Source organism: Tasmannia lanceolata, unplaced genomic scaffold (genome assembly GCF_043159265.1).
Source record: "Tasmannia lanceolata isolate RefF3 unplaced genomic scaffold, GAP_Taslan_0.1 ptg000003l, whole genome shotgun sequence".
Lineage (NCBI taxonomy): Eukaryota > Viridiplantae > Streptophyta > Magnoliopsida > Canellales > Winteraceae > Tasmannia > Tasmannia lanceolata.
Genome location: NW_027518680.1, coordinates 57,653,730 through 57,670,028, shown reverse-complemented (window position 1 = coordinate 57,670,028; position 16,299 = coordinate 57,653,730). Strand labels below are relative to the sequence as shown.

The 16,299-nt window shown below is 38.0% G+C and overlaps 2 protein-coding genes across 7 annotated transcripts in view; both read left to right on the top strand.

Annotated features, from left to right (window-relative positions):
- LOC143856551 (regulatory-associated protein of TOR 1-like) overlaps positions 1–16,299 on the top strand; it is a 55,339-nt gene that overhangs the window by 1,666 nt on the left and 37,374 nt on the right. For 4 of the 6 annotated variants that reach the window (XM_077366830.1, XM_077366821.1, XM_077366806.1 and 1 more), the window contains exons 3-7: positions 2,101–2,203; positions 4,293–4,375; positions 4,461–4,619; positions 4,718–4,834; positions 5,299–5,459. In XM_077366830.1, coding sequence (XP_077222945.1) covers positions 2,101–2,203; positions 4,293–4,375; positions 4,461–4,619; positions 4,718–4,834; positions 5,299–5,459 — 623 coding nt within the window. The remainder of the gene's footprint in view (positions 1–2,100; positions 2,204–4,292; positions 4,376–4,460; positions 4,620–4,717; positions 4,835–5,298; positions 5,460–16,299) is intronic. The other 2 variants (XM_077366812.1, XM_077366845.1) reach the window with 2 other exon arrangements.
- On the top strand, positions 6,736–12,205 carry LOC143858824 (uncharacterized). Its single transcript, XM_077369542.1, has 3 exons — positions 6,736–7,338; positions 8,052–12,070; positions 12,178–12,205. Exons 2-3 carry the CDS (start codon positions 9,255–9,257, stop codon positions 12,203–12,205), a joined length of 2,844 nt encoding a protein of 947 aa, XP_077225657.1. The 5' UTR covers positions 6,736–7,338; positions 8,052–9,254.

Sequence of the window (16,299 nt, the reverse complement as noted above, 5' to 3'; positions counted from 1 at the left end):
TGTTCTTTTGTCCCATGATGGATGCATTTGTAGCCAAATGTTGAATGGGAATTGTTTTGTTGATGCCAAATTTGAGAGCTTAGTAGCAATGTTTGTTTTAAATGTGTGTCGCTTAGGAATAAGCTAACTGAACCTATGGATTCAAATACTCAATAATCTTATCAGCTCTCCTAAAAATGCCAACTGTCATTGAAGCAGATGAAGGCTCCTGATTTGCGTGATGATTTTGATTGGTCAAATTCTTTCCCATCATAAATTGGCTTGATTGAAGCTGATGAATGCAATTAAGAACCTGCCATTGAGGTTCAGCTTTTGCACCTAGAGAAGTACCAGTCCTAACAATTCATTGGAATGACAAAGCATGAAGATATGCTTCATTTGAACATCAAGATCAAGATCTTCTTAAACTTACGACCAATCAGTAGTCAAACAGAGAAGATATGCTTCATTTGAACATGGAAGATATGCTGTCAAATCATAGATGAAAGAAAAAAGCATGAAGATCTTGATCTTTCACTATCTTGCGAAGGCCTTCATTGATTTTGTATTGAGATGGGCCACTAGAAGGTTCGTGCCTGAGTCACCCCACTTAAAAAGGAAGATACATGATAAGAAAAATTGCAATAGATTGGAAAATGCACGCTATCTCTTCTTCCAACCTGCAAAAATGTTTAAAAAGTAAAAAAAACTTACATGGATAACACACATGATTTATTTCTTCCTTGTGTGAATACAGGCTTTAATGATGAGCCAAACAATAAGAGATTCTTTGTGCATGTGGTGTGGGTAGTGGTAGTGGGGAATGGGGATTGGAAGGAGAGGAAAGTATATAGACCGATGCAAGTCAAACAAGAATGGGTCATTGTTATGTCTCATTGGACCTATGCGAAGAAACAAACGCGCCTAAAATTCTCATGTCATTGCCCTTGCACATTTAGTTTGATATAATGAACGTGTTGGAGACTCTGTGAGTCTGCGAATGTTCCATGTCCATGCAACGTTTATTTCTTTGATCTCCCACCATCTTTCGGAGTTTTGACATTCTTAGGATGTGGAGGGTTGATAGGCCGATGAGCCCTTCCAAGTCAAAAAAGGGTCACTATTGCCTCTTTATACTTATGCCTAGAAGTTTAGCACACCTGAAACTCTCTTGGGAATCCCCTTCTTCATGAAGAGCTGTTACACCTCTCTAGTAGCCAGTAGGGCTTCGTTGATAGAAAGGTTGAAGCTGAAAAAGTTTCATTGCTGCCTCGTTAAACATGTTACTAGAAAATGAATTGCACCAAAACTCTCTTAGAAACATTTTCTTCCTTGTCCATGGAGTTTGATCGCCCAGAACCATTGTAATGTTATGTAATAGTAAGAACCTTTATCCATTATGATTATATGCTGACATGGATTGTCGAAGAATTCAACAATCCATTCGTGGCTTTGTTAGTTTAATATGATATGTTCCTGACACCGCTTTAAATTATACTATTTTTATTGGATTCTCAAATAATTCCAAAATAAGCATTAAATTAAATTATTTTGTTGTGTTTCTTCCGGTCATATGATGCATTTTCATCTGCCATGAGCCTACCCGAAGTGATGATATGACCTTTTGTTCTCATTGTTGTTATGTTCTCTTCATTATTATTATTATTATTATTTCATCTAAATTGCCAATCTCGTTAGCCTTTTATTTTGGATTGTTTTATTAGGTTACTCATGCAAAAAGTGATGCTTTAGATTTGTTTGTGTGATATTTCAACTTCTATGTATGTGTGACTGACACAGATATTAGGATTTATTTCCATATTATTTAGTTCCTAGTATTTTTATTTCCATGTTATTAGTTTCTAGGATTTTATTTTCTATGTTATTTAGAATTAGGAAAGTTAATTATTTTCCATGGAATTTTTAGTTCCTCTCTTCTTCTCCCCTCTAATTCTCTTCTTCTAATTCTAGTTCTCCTCTCCTCTTTTTCTCTTCTTCCCCTATTCTTCTTCTATTCTTATCCTACTCTTCTTCCCTCTCTTCTCTACTTCTTCTCTTTCTCCCCTTTCTTCTATTTCTCTTCTCGGTCCTACATCAGTGACTCATAATTTTTTTTGGCAGATGAAGACTGGGTGTGTTGCACTTGTTTTATGTTTAAACATAAGTGTTGATCCACCGGATGTAATAAAAATCTCTCCTTGTGCTCGAATGGAGTGTTGGATAGGTAAGATTCACTCTGAACTCTTAGTTCCCAGGGGTCTTTTTTGTTTCAATTTCTTTCATACAAACTTTTTTGTTTGGTAATACTCATGTTTGTTGCTGATAACTGCTTAATGACACCGATGTTCTAAAGACAAATTTACATTCGGCCTTAGTTGCCAATCATGTTTTGTCCCAAAACGGACTTTTTTCAAAATTTGGTCAAGAAACGAATTTGGAACAGAAATTTCCACAGAACTACTTGGTTGGAAATTTCGTTCGGAACACTCTGTTACAGTATGAACTGACCAAATTGCAGTGAATTTATTTTTACAATATTTTCTATTTATTTTTCCAAAAATTTCCCATTTTTTGTTATATTTCAAGGGAAATGAGGGGGCTGTTCGCCATTTTACTTCTTCCAATCAAATGGGATGGTTAAAATTCGTCAAAACCATATTTTTGTCGTATTTAGGTTTTCTTTTATCCCCCTAAACCCTAAACCCGTGTTGAAGACAATCTTTTTTGGTCATTTGTGCTTTCTCTCAATGGTTTCCTCTTTGGCTCTATTCTATACCTAGGGGCATTTTTTTGCTTCGTTTTGATACTTAACACTGGAACATTTCAACCCAGGAGAAAAATGCAACTCCCTTTAACATGAAATTGATAACTATGCAACTTAGCTCGTGCCCAATGGGATAGGTGAGTTGGCAGGGATGAGTCAAACAAGTACCTGGGCAAGTCAAATGGCTTAATGCATTTAACCAAGTAGTTGATAGAAATTTCAGAGAAATTTTGACATTCAGAAAATTTTGGAAAAAGCAAACAAGGGAACTAACGGATAAAACTTAAGAAGTTATAAGTGATGAATTGTGTGAGTACAAATTATTAAATTGTATTTTTTTCAGTTGCTTGGGAATGCGGGATCATCCAAATGGTACATGCATAATAGGAACAACACACCACCATTAAAAAAATATAATAGGAACAACACGCGTGCGCGCACGTAGACACACAATGGAGCTGACATATTCACCCCCTTTATTGGCCATTCCACTCTCTTGCTTGTCATATCGGTTGAGGTCATATTTATTCCTCTAGTTGGTAAACATTTCCTTATTATTGAAGTATTTAATGATCAACATCTCTCTATTTTGCATCTTTCATCCGAACAATATGTTCTATCCCGTTATTAACAACACAAACATCACTTATAGCAGCCCCCCAACCCACCACCACACACAATCCTCCCAGTAGACATGATACACAATCACATATAGGATGTTATGGGCCGATGATTTGGTGAGCCAACCATCGTAACAAAACCTTCACTTTTAGTAGCTCCCCCTACCCCACACAAATGGGATGTGTATGATGATTAGGATTGCAGGTTCCTTGCCGATCTGAAGATCCTAGCTGTTCTACAGAAATAGGGTTTTTTTAGTGTTTCCCCCCAAATTGGATTGCTAACATTTGCGAGCATTATCAAGTGAACCTGATCATTGTTCAGATGATGCCCCCCCCCCCCCCCCCCCGAGTTAGTTAGTTAATGCGAGGAGATACGGTGTCAGTGCTTATTTTCCAAAGAGAAATACTGGCTGCAAAAAGACAACTGGGGTCGAGTGTATCCAATCCGTTCATGCAGGTTTCCCTATTAATTAATGAACCTCACACCCATAATTTTCTCCATTAGATAGTCCTAATCATCCAATTTGTCGATTTTTTGAACAGTCCGAAACGTATCCAAGCAGAGTAGACAATCCGAGGAACAGCTTATCCAAGGATTTCTATAACCTCACACCCATAATCTTCTTCATTAGATAGTCCTAATCATCCAATTTGTCGACTTTTTGAACAGTCCGAAACTTATCGAAGAAGAGCAGACAATCCGAGGAACAGCTTATCCAAGGATTTCCATCTCCTCGAAGAACGACCCCATAAGTTTCCTTATCATTTATGTTGCTTGAAAGCTATGTATTTTCGCTCTAATAATTGTTAGCACCATTTTGTTTTCTTGTTTGAATGGTAGCACCATTTTGTTAATAAGCTTCTGGTTTTCTTCCTAAAAGGATATATTTTTGTACTTTAGATTTACTTCCATCCCTTGTCCGCAGATCCATTCTCCATTCAACCTCCGAAGGCACTTGAAACAATTGGTAAAGCGTTGCAAGCTCAATACGAACGATGGCAACCTAGGGTAAGCCAACCGTTGAATTGTAGCGATCTGAAATTTGAGTACATTCAATCCTTATGATGAAGTTCAACCTTTGAAATGGATACAGGCTAAATATAAGCTTCAACCTGACCCTACCGTGGATGACGTAAAGAAGCTTTGTAATACCTGCCGCAAATATGCTAGATCAGAGAGAGTGCTCTTTCATTACAACGGGCATGGAGTACCAAAGCCAACTGCTAATGGTGAAATTTGGGTTTTCAATAAGGTCCTTGGCTTCCCTAAAGTTGATCTGCTATTGTTATGTTGTATTATTTACTTCAGATTTTTTGTTTTCTGGTACTAATTATTTGCCATTAATCACAGAGTTATACACAGTACATTCCATTGCCAGTCAGCGACCTTCATTCCTGGTTGAAGACACCATCCATATATGTATTTGACTGCTCTGCTGCAGGGATGATTGTCAGTGCATTTATGGAGGTTTGCATCAATATCCTGCAACTATTTCGGTTATATGCTTCACTGAGTCGACATGTATGTCACAAATATCTCCGATATTTTCAAAATATATCGATTTTATCGTGATATTTCGTGATATTTTGATAAGACGACAAAATCCCGAGAATTTAAAAAATACAGCAATTTTTTATTTACCGTGATAATATCAGGATATTTATCCGATATTTTATATTTTATGTTCTTTTCTTAATTTATATATTTTTATTTTTTAATTAATTTTATCTTATCATTTTTTCCTGATATAAACCCCAAAAAATAAAAATAAAGTTAATGTATCCCGAGATTTTCCCATGCCAAGAAATTCCCGAGAACGATATTTGTGACATAGGTTGACATAAATTAATGCTGGTTATCAAATTTTATTTTTCCATAAGTTTTTGTTATCATACTTCCACTCTTCTAAACAATTTCTTTCCTTATTTTAGCAGCAAGAGTGGAATTCTTCTGGTTCCTCCACATCTTCAATGAAGGATTGCATTCTGCTTGCTGCCTGTGAAGCACACGAAACTCTTCCTCAGAGTGCTGAATTTCCTGCTGATGTTTTCACAGCATGCCTCACAACGCCAATCAAAATGGCATTACGGTGGTATATACCTTTTGTTGTTCTTGTTATTTATTGTTCTTGTTATTTATTTGTTTACTTGTTAACTGTTAATTTCTTCCATGAGTTCTTACTATGCAATATTTTACCTTTTCATTTTGATGAAGAGTTTCTCGCTTCTTCTTATTCTCTGTCACAATAATGAACAACTCTTCCCATGGTAGCAAATTTTGTATATCCAATTTCCGTGAAGTTCCTAATTAATTTTTGGGTTAAAAACTACGTGTATCCCACGGTTGCGCAGTATCATGGTGTGTTAGCATTACTTTCAACTTGCAAGTTGGCTTGTTTCTTACTACCACTTTGTTGGATATTGCCTATTGGTATTTCATTCTAATTGGCAGTTAGTATCAACTAACCAGTTGCTCCTTTTGAAATACTTGACACCTTTTCCAAGGTTAATGGAATGAAATAAAAGTGTCAACCTCATTTTCGTAAAATGAGTCAAATGACTGCAGCACTTTTTCCGTGTTATAGCGAAATGAAACATGTGGTAAATTCCATTGTGACCCTTTTTGATATTTTGCATGAATGCGAGCTCAAATCACATGGGTTTAGTTATCTGTAAGAGTGTGGTGATATATCTAATGGATACTACTAGAATGAATAAATAACAAAAAAATGAACTTTCTATATCAAGATAAGCAAGTTTTTTGTATCAATATAAGTTGAAGTAAAATGCCATTCAGAAAAAAAGTACTGGTTATTAATGCAGTGGGATCCCACATGAATATAAGCAGCCTCATAACTCCCACCAAACCGGCGGACTGCATGGATTCGCAAGCATGATAAGTGCTAATCATGGTTTTTATTATGCCTTTAATCACTGCTTATTGGGAAATGCTAGAATAAGGATAAATACGTACTTAGAAACCATCACATAAGTACCATTCAAAAAAAAAAAAAAAAAACCATCACATAATTAAGAAAGACATCCATAATTGCTAATCATATCGAACACCTGGTGACATGTGTTGTCTCACATGTGTGGAACTATAAAGTCAATAAAGAATTACAATGTAATGAAGTATAACAAGGTACAATGACCTGTCTCCCCTCCAAGGACCCCTACACTATGTCAATACCACATAGAGTTACGAGGCGTTATTAGTCCCATGCCAATCTCACATGCAGTTACACACATGTTTGGAACAATAAAGTCAATAAACAAGTACACTGTAATGAAGTATAAGAAAGTACAATGGCCAGTCTCCTCCTCCAAGGAGCCCAACAGTATGTCAATACCACACAGTTACTGTAAAGACCACCTTTTTCAATCTCCCTTATGATTTTTGTAAAATCTAAATTTTTATCCTTATTGTCAAATCAATGGCCTAGATCATCAATCCATCTTGGATCTAATGATCTAAGAATCAAGGGTCCTTGTTTTAGCAACAAATATAAAAACAAAACAAAACTCAACAACCAACAACTACATATTAAACAAAACTCAACAACCAACAACTAACTATTAAACAAAACTCAACAACCAACAACTACATATTAAACAAAACTCAACAACCAACAACTACATATTAAACAAAACTCAACAACCAACAACTACATATTAAACAAAACTCAACAACCAACAACTACCTATTAAACAAAAACTCAACAACTACCTATTATTGCAACAAATATAAAAATGACACCTAAGAGGAGGAATCTAACCATCAAAATAAAAATATAAAAAAAAAAGAAGAGGAAGAAAGAAACCAATTGAGTTGGCCATTCTTTTTCCTTTCAAATAGAATGTGTGCTCATTTCTCCCTTGCAAAGAAAAAGTGAGAAATAGAAGAAGAAGGAGAGGAGGAGAAGTGAAGAAGGTGGGTGATCCAACCATTCCAACTTCAATCCACTCCAAGTAAGTACCCTATATTGCTTAACCTAAAAAAATGGATCATAGTGTTGTACCCTTTGATCAAGATTTAAAACGTTAGGATATTACCTCTGATCAAGATTTAAAACGTTAAGATATTATCTTTTAAAACTGAAATTTCAGCAACTTATAAACCTTTTTAAAACTGAAATTTCAGCAACTTATAAACTCTTTTAAAACTGAAATTTCAGCAACTTCATGAATCCTTTTAAAACGAAGATATTACCTTTTAAACTGAAATTTCAGCATTTTAAACTGAAATTTCAGCAACTTATAAACCATTTTAAAACTGAAATTTCAGCAACTTATAAACCCTTTTAAAATTGAAATTTCAGCAACTTAAACTTACCTTTTAAACTGAAATTTCAGCAACTTATAAACCATTTTAAAACTGAAATTTCAGCAACTTATAAACCATTTTAAAACTGAAATTTCAGCAACTTAAACTGAAATTTCAGCACCTTTATGAACCCTTTTAAAACAAAAAAAAAATTCAGCACTTATGAACCCTTTTAAAACGAAAATTTCAGCACTTTTATGAACTCATTAAATATGAAATTTAACTCATTGAATCTGAAATTTCAGCAATGACTTAAAACCCCAAAATGAAAGAATATTTAACACCCCAAAACCTCTATAAGCTAGATATAGTAATATGGTGTGAATCAAGTGTGATCGGGTGTTGGTCTCACTTTCAGGTTGAGTGATCCTTTATCCTTATTTAGGACTTCGTGGGTTCTCTCATCCGGCAAAAGTGTAAGGCAAGTGACAGTATACTATTCTTGTATATCTCTCAATATGGGCTTGTTAATGTTGGATTGATTCTAGTTAGCTTTGCATGATGTTTATCAAAAGTCAAAAAAATGGATTACTTTATGCTTTATTCTGCTTTGTCATGGGCATATAGTTGGGGATATAAGGGAGGCCGTTGTGTCGTCCTTGGACCAAAATGGTCAAAAGTCAACACGATCAGAGTGCGCAGCCTTGTGTTGATAATCTTACCGAAGGGAAAATAATCCCTAAGGCGGCTTGACATGATGTCTGTCATCCGTAATCAAAAGTCCAAAACCGCCACTACCTTTAGACGGGGGTAGTGGATAAGTCGTGAGGCAGGGTACCTGGACGGAAATAAATGAAAGAATAAAACAAAGAGGGGAAAATGCCAGATGAGCCCGGGGTGTAGCCGTCGCATGTCATTTATAGAATTGTCATTTATAGAGTTTATACATTAAAGATGTGAGTTCCTTTAATTATTTCATTATGGTTTATATTATTTCTTTATAGTTTCATATTTCATTTAACAGCATATTCTTCATGGGATCTTCTACATTACCTCTCACCATTATTGTTTGATGTACTTGAGCTTAGTTACTGGAAAATCTTGCTTACGTTGTTTAAACCACAGGAAACGAAAATATTGGGAATGCTGCCTTTGCTGATGAGGAGACCTAGAAGGAGAAAGGGGAGAGGAGAGCGTAGTGGAGTTTGGTTCTTGGGTTCCGATGACGTGCTATGTCATTGTCTTTAAATTTTATTTTATTTTGCAAGACTTATGTTTAATTTCAGACTACGACTTTTACTTGGGTTTCAAATTTGAATAAGATTTGCGGTTGTGGCAAGTTTAAAAATGTAATAATTTAGTTTATAAAAAAAAAAAAAATTATGGTATTTTTCAGCGGGTTTTTCTTTTGCTTGTAGCGGCTCGACGGAAATCGGGTCGTTACAGTTTTGGTATCAGAGCCCTAGGTTTTCGAAAAACTTGGGTTGTGAGTTTGGGTACGTCTAGGAAAGGGGTAGTAGGACAAGATATAAGAGTCTAAAATACTATGCTATTAGCAAGAAGCTTACAAGGAATACTCCTTGTTTATGTATACAATTAATTTGGTTTGTTCATCTTACAGATGCAACCAAACAAGACATACCATAGAAGAGGGAATGCTAGCTCAGCAAATGACCAGAATGAGGAAGGTCAAGGTCAGGACCCGTTGGTTATGATTGCAGAGCTCTTGAGAGGACAGGCTCAGACGCAAGCCGCCAATCAAGTTGCCTTAGCACAGGCTCAGGAAGCCAATCAGGCTGCGCTTCAGAACATTGCGGCGTCACTTGCAGGACGTCAGGAGATGAGGGCAGTAGCAGGTCAGGAGCTGAGGGCAGTAGTAGACTCCTCCTTACTTCATCGGCAGTTTAGGGATTATCACCCTCCTGAATTCTCCGGGGCAGGGGATCCCTTGGCGGCGGACCATTGGATAGTAGAAGTTGAGCGTATCTTCGCCGTCATGGATTGCTCCAATGCTCAGAGGATTCGTCTTGCCACCTTCTTGCTGAAAGCTGACGCTGGTGTATGGTGGGGATCGGTTGAGCAAAGTTATCCTGCAGCGAAGGATGAGTCATGGGCTCAATTCAAGGTACGATTTAATAATCAGTATTTCCCAGCTCATGTGAAGAACGCATTGGCATCTAAGTTTGCGTCGTTGAGTCAGGGAGTATTGACTGTGGCCCAGTATGGGGCCAAATTTAGACAATTGTCGAGGTATGCACCCGGGTACGCCGCTACCGAGGAAGACAAGGTAAGGAAATTTATCGATGGTCTTCGCCCTTCTATCATGGCGAACATCATCAATCTGAGACCTCAGACTTTGGTAGAAGCCTGTGAGATGGCTGAAGTTGCAGAGCGCAGTGAAAAGTTAGTGCAGGCGACGCGAGTTCAGTTTTCTGCAAATAGAAGTCAGATGCCTCCCCCTAAGAAGCAAAGGACAGATAGTGGTACTCCATCTAGAGCAGTATGCCCTATTTGTGAAAAAGCTCATAGTGGTCAGTGCTGGAGGACTATGAATGTTTGTTTTAATTGCGGAGATCCTTCGCACAAGCAGAGAAATTGTCCTAGGATCAAGCGCCAGGAGTTTAGAACAACAGGGAGGGATCAGAAATTTGTGCCGCCCTATGTGAATCAGAATGGCAAGACAATGGGAAATCTGCAGCAGCAGCAGAATCAGCCTCGACCCCCACTTGCACAGCAGCAAATCCTGTGGAGGGAAAACCAGAACCGTACCCAGAACCAGGGAAGAAATGCACCTCAGACACCAGTGAATCGAGTCTTTGCCCTAAGCCAGCAGGATGCAGAGGCTTCAGATGCGGTTATCGAAGGTCAGCTCTTTATTAACCATGTGCCTGCTCATATTTTGATTGATTCTGGCTCTACTCTATCCTTCATATCTCCTGTCTTTGCTCAAGAATTAAATCTAATCCCTGTACCTTTGCTGAATTCTTTAAGAGTTGTTACGCCTATAGGGGATGTAGTAGTTACAGATTTAGTATGTAAGGGTTGTGTAATTAAGATAAGGGATAGGGAGCTTCTGGGAGACCTTGTCTTATTGGATATGAATGACTTCAAGGTCATTCTCGGCATGGATTGGCTGGCATCTTATCACGCCAGTGTTGATTGCTTCCATAAGTTGGTCAAATTTAGTATTCCTGGAGAGGAGGAGTTTGTATTTGAGGGTGTGAAATGCCCTAAGAAGATCAGAATAATTGCAGCGCTCAAGGCTCAGAAATTGATAAGCAAGGGTTGCGAATGCTATCTCGCTTATGTAAAAAAAGAAGATGATAAACTTGAACTTTCAGCGGCACATATTCCTGTAGTGAGGGAGTTTCTCGATGTCTTTCCCGAGGACCTCACTGATCTACCTCCCCACAGAGAGGTTGACTTCACCATCGACCTCGAGTTAGGGACCAAGCCTATATCCAAGGCACCATATAGGATGGCCCCTGCTGAGCTAAAGGAACTGAAGGAGCAATTGTCTGAATTACTTGAGAAGGGATTCATCAGGCCAAGTTCTTCGCCGTGGGGTGCTCCTGTTTTATTTGTTAAGAAGAAGGATGGTAGCCTCCGTCTATGTATTGATTATCGACAGCTGAACAAAGTCACCATTAAGAATCGATATCCCTTACCGAGGATTGACGATCTCTTTGACCAGCTGCAAGGAGCCTGCTACTTTTCCAAGATTGACCTCAGATCAGGGTATCATCAACTGCGAGTCAGGGATGATGACATTCCTAAGACTGCATTCAGGACCCGTTATGGCCATTTTGAATTTGTAGTGATGTCGTTTGGGTTGACAAATGCCCCGGCAATATTCATGGATGTGATGAACAGAATCTTCAAGCCCTTCTTAGATCTGTTCGTAGTAGTATTTATTGATGATATCCTCATCTATTCGAAGTCCAGGGATGATCATGTAAATCATTTGAGGCAAGTACTTGAGACTTTAAGACATAATCAATTGTTTGCCAAGTTCTCCAAGTGCGAATTTTGGTTAGAGAGCGTGACATTTTTAGGTCACGTGGTCTCTAAAGATGGTATCTCAGTCGACCCAGCAAAAATTGAGGCAGTTACATTGTGGAAGCAACCCACCAATGCGACTGAGATCAGGAGCTTCTTGGGCTTGGCAGGGTATTACAGAAGGTTTGTGGAAGGTTTCTCTACATTGGCGGGTCCCTTGACAAAGTTGACTAGAAAAAATGCAAAGTTTGTCTGGAATGATGAATGTGAGCAAAGTTTTCAGGAGTTGAAGAAGAAGTTAACTTCTGCGCCAGTTCTCATTCTTCCTTCTGAAGGAGGGGAGTATGTTGTGTACAGTGATGCTTCCATCAAGGGATTGGGTTGTGTACTCATGCAGACAGGTAGGGTGATCGCCTATGGGTCACGTCAATTGAAGAGGCATGAAGTAAACTATCCCACTCATGATGTGGAGCTAGCAGTGGTGGTATTTGCGCTCAAAATCTGGCGGCATTATTTGTATGGGGTAAAATTTGAAATATTCACAGATCACAAAAGCCTCAAGTACCTCTTTGATCAGAAGGAATTAAACATGCGCCAGAGGAGGTGGCTCGAGTTCCTGAAAGATTATGATTTCAACTTGAGCTACCATCCTGGGAAGGCCAATGTTGTGGCAGATGCCCTTAGCAGGCAGGGTCGTACTTCAATGGCTTGCTTGATGATGGAGGAATGGAGACTTCTGGAACAATTTAGGGATCTATCACTGGGGACTTGTGAGATTGGTGAAAGTTCGTTCATAGCCAACTTACGAGTACAGTCGGACTTGTTAGAGTCGATCAGATCAGCTCAAGTTGCTGATACTGAGATTATTCAGTTGCGGACTGTTATAGATTCCAGGCCAGAATTATCTATTCGACCAGATGATTGTCTTTATCTTAAAGGTCGGATTTGTGTACCGGCTAAGGAAGATCTCAGGAAGAGCATCTTAGATGAGGCTCATAAGTCTCGCTACACCATCCATCCGGGTAGCACTAAGATGTATCAAGACTTGAAGAGGAACTTCTGGTGGAGTGGAATGAAAAGAGATGTGGCTGATTATGTTTCTAAATGCTTGACTTGTCAGAAGGTTAAAATCGAGCACCAGAAACCTGGGGGTACTCTTGAACCTTTGGAAATCCCTGAATGGAAGTGGGACAGTCTGTCCATGGATTTTGTCATGGGATTGCCAAGATCTAAGCGTGGATTTGATAGCATCTGGGTGATAGTAGACCGTCTTACCAAGTCCGCACACTTCATTCCCATGAAGAAGACTTGGACTTTGGACAAGATGGCAGAGGTTTATGTTGAGCAAATCATCAGATTGCATGGTGTGCCTTCATCTATTGTATCAGATAGAGACACCAGATTTACCTCCAACTTTTGGCGTAAATTGCATGGGGCCTTGGGTTCGAAGTTGAACTTTAGCACTGCCTATCACCCTCAAACTGATGGCCAGACGGAGAGGGTAAATCAGATTATAGAAGATCTATTGAGAGCCTGCATTCTTGATTTTGGAGGAGACTGGGAGCAGCACTTGCCCTTGGCTGAGTTCACCTATAACAATAGTTATCAGCAGAGCATTCAGATGGCCCCCTTCGAAGCATTGTATGGTCGTCCTTGCAGAACCCCGTTGTGTTGGGTAGAAGCCGGAGAGAAGCACTTGCTTGGGCCAAAAATTGTACAAGAGGCTGCAGAGATGGTGACTTTAATCAGAGACAGATTGAAGGTAGCACAGAGTAGGCAGAAAAGCTATGCTGATCAGCGGCGTAGAGAGCTCGAGTTCGCTGTGGGAGATAAAGTGTTTGTAAAGATCTCACCTTTCAAGGCAGTGATGAGATTCGGAAGAAAAGGAAAATTAAGCCCTCGTTACATCGGACCTTATCGTATCTCTAAGCGAGTCGGAACTCGAGCATATGAGCTGGAGTTGCCTCCAAACCTTGATCGGATGCATAATGTATTTCATGTGTCCATGCTTCGCTTATACCATCCCGACCCTTCTCACATTCTTGTGGATGACGAAGTAGAGCTGCAGGGAGATTGGTCCTTTTCCGAGGGGCCAGTGCGCATTTTGGAGCACAAGGAGAGAGTCCTAAGGAACAAGACAATTCCCTTAGTCAAAGTGCTTTGGCGTCACCACGGCGTCGAAGAGGCTACTTGGGAGCGTGAGTCGGAAGTTCAGAAAAAATTTCCGGAACTCTTCTAAGGTAATAAAATAAAATAAATTTTAGAGTAGATTGATTTGTCTTTGTCTTTTGCAAGTTATGCTTGTAGATAAAAGGATTTTTCCAGTTTTACCTCTAGGATTTTAAATCTATACTTGTGGGAGTTGAATTTCGGGGACGAAATTCCTTTACAAGGGGGGTAGAATGTAAAGACCACCTTTTTCAATCTCCCTTATGATTTTTGTAAAATCTAAATTTTTATCCTTATTGTCAAATCAATGGCCTAGATCATCAATCCATCTTGGATCTAATGATCTAAGAATCAAGGGTCCTTGTTTTAGCAACAAATATAAAAACAAAACAAAACTCAACAACCAACAACTACATATTAAACAAAACTCAACAACCAACAACTAACTATTAAACAAAACTCAACAACCAACAACTACATATTAAACAAAACTCAACAACCAACAACTACATATTAAACAAAACTCAACAACCAACAACTACATATTAAACAAAACTCAACAACCAACAACTACCTATTAAACAAAAACTCAACAACTACCTATTATTGCAACAAATATAAAAATGACACCTAAGAGGAGGAATCTAACCATCAAAATAAAAATATAAAAAAAAAAGAAGAGGAAGAAAGAAACCAATTGAGTTGGCCATTCTTTTTCCTTTCAAATAGAATGTGTGCTCATTTCTCCCTTGCAAAGAAAAAGTGAGAAATAGAAGAAGAAGGAGAGGAGGAGAAGTGAAGAAGGTGGGTGATCCAACCATTCCAACTTCAATCCACTCCAAGTAAGTACCCTATATTGCTTAACCTAAAAAAATGGATCATAGTGTTGTACCCTTTGATCAAGATTTAAAACGTTAGGATATTACCTCTGATCAAGATTTAAAACGTTAAGATATTATCTTTTAAAACTGAAATTTCAGCAACTTATAAACCTTTTTAAAACTGAAATTTCAGCAACTTATAAACTCTTTTAAAACTGAAATTTCAGCAACTTCATGAATCCTTTTAAAACGAAGATATTACCTTTTAAACTGAAATTTCAGCATTTTAAACTGAAATTTCAGCAACTTATAAACCATTTTAAAACTGAAATTTCAGCAACTTATAAACCCTTTTAAAATTGAAATTTCAGCAACTTAAACTTACCTTTTAAACTGAAATTTCAGCAACTTATAAACCATTTTAAAACTGAAATTTCAGCAACTTATAAACCATTTTAAAACTGAAATTTCAGCAACTTATAAACCATTTTAAAACTGAAATTTCAGCAACTTAAACTGAAATTTCAGCACCTTTATGAACCCTTTTAAAACAAAAAAAAAATTCAGCACTTATGAACCCTTTTAAAACGAAAATTTCAGCACTTTTATGAACTCATTAAATATGAAATTTAACTCATTGAATCTGAAATTTCAGCAATGACTTAAAACCCCAAAATGAAAGAATATTTAACACCCCAAAACCTCTATAAGCTAGATATAGTAATATGGTGTGAATCAAGTGTGATCGGGTGTTGGTCTCACTTTCAGGTTGAGTGATCCTTTATCCTTATTTAGGACTTCGTGGGTTCTCTCATCCGGCAAAAGTGTAAGGCAAGTGACAGTATACTATTCTTGTATATCTCTCAATATGGGCTTGTTAATGTTGGATTGATTCTAGTTAGCTTTGCATGATGTTTATCAAAAGTCAAAAAAATGGATTACTTTATGCTTTATTCTGCTTTGTCATGGGCATATAGTTGGGGATATAAGGGAGGCCGTTGTGTCGTCCTTGGACCAAAATGGTCAAAAGTCAACACGATCAGAGTGCGCAGCCTTGTGTTGATAATCTTACCGAAGGGAAAATAATCCCTAAGGCGGCTTGACATGATGTCTGTCATCCGTAATCAAAAGTCCAAAACCGCCACTACCTTTAGACGGGGGTAGTGGATAAGTCGTGAGGCAGGGTACCTGGACGGAAATAAATGAAAGAATAAAACAAAGAGGGGAAAATGCCAGATGAGCCCGGGGTGTAGCCGTCGCATGTCATTTATAGAATTGTCATTTATAGAGTTTATACATTAAAGATGTGAGTTCCTTTAATTATTTCATTATGGTTTATATTATTTCTTTATAGTTTCATATTTCATTTAACAGCATATTCTTCATGGGATCTTCTACATTACCTCTCACCATTATTGTTTGATGTACTTGAGCTTAGTTACTGGAAAATCTTGCTTACGTTGTTTAAACCACAGGAAACGAAAATATTGGGAATGCTGCCTTTGCTGATGAGGAGACCTAGAAGGAGAAAGGGGAGAGGAGAGCGTAGTGGAGTTTGGTTCTTGGGTTCCGATGACGTGCTATGTCATTGTCTTTAAATTTTATTTTATTTTGCAAGACTTATGTTTAATTTCAGACTACGACTTTTACTTGGGTTTCAAATTTGAATAAGATTTG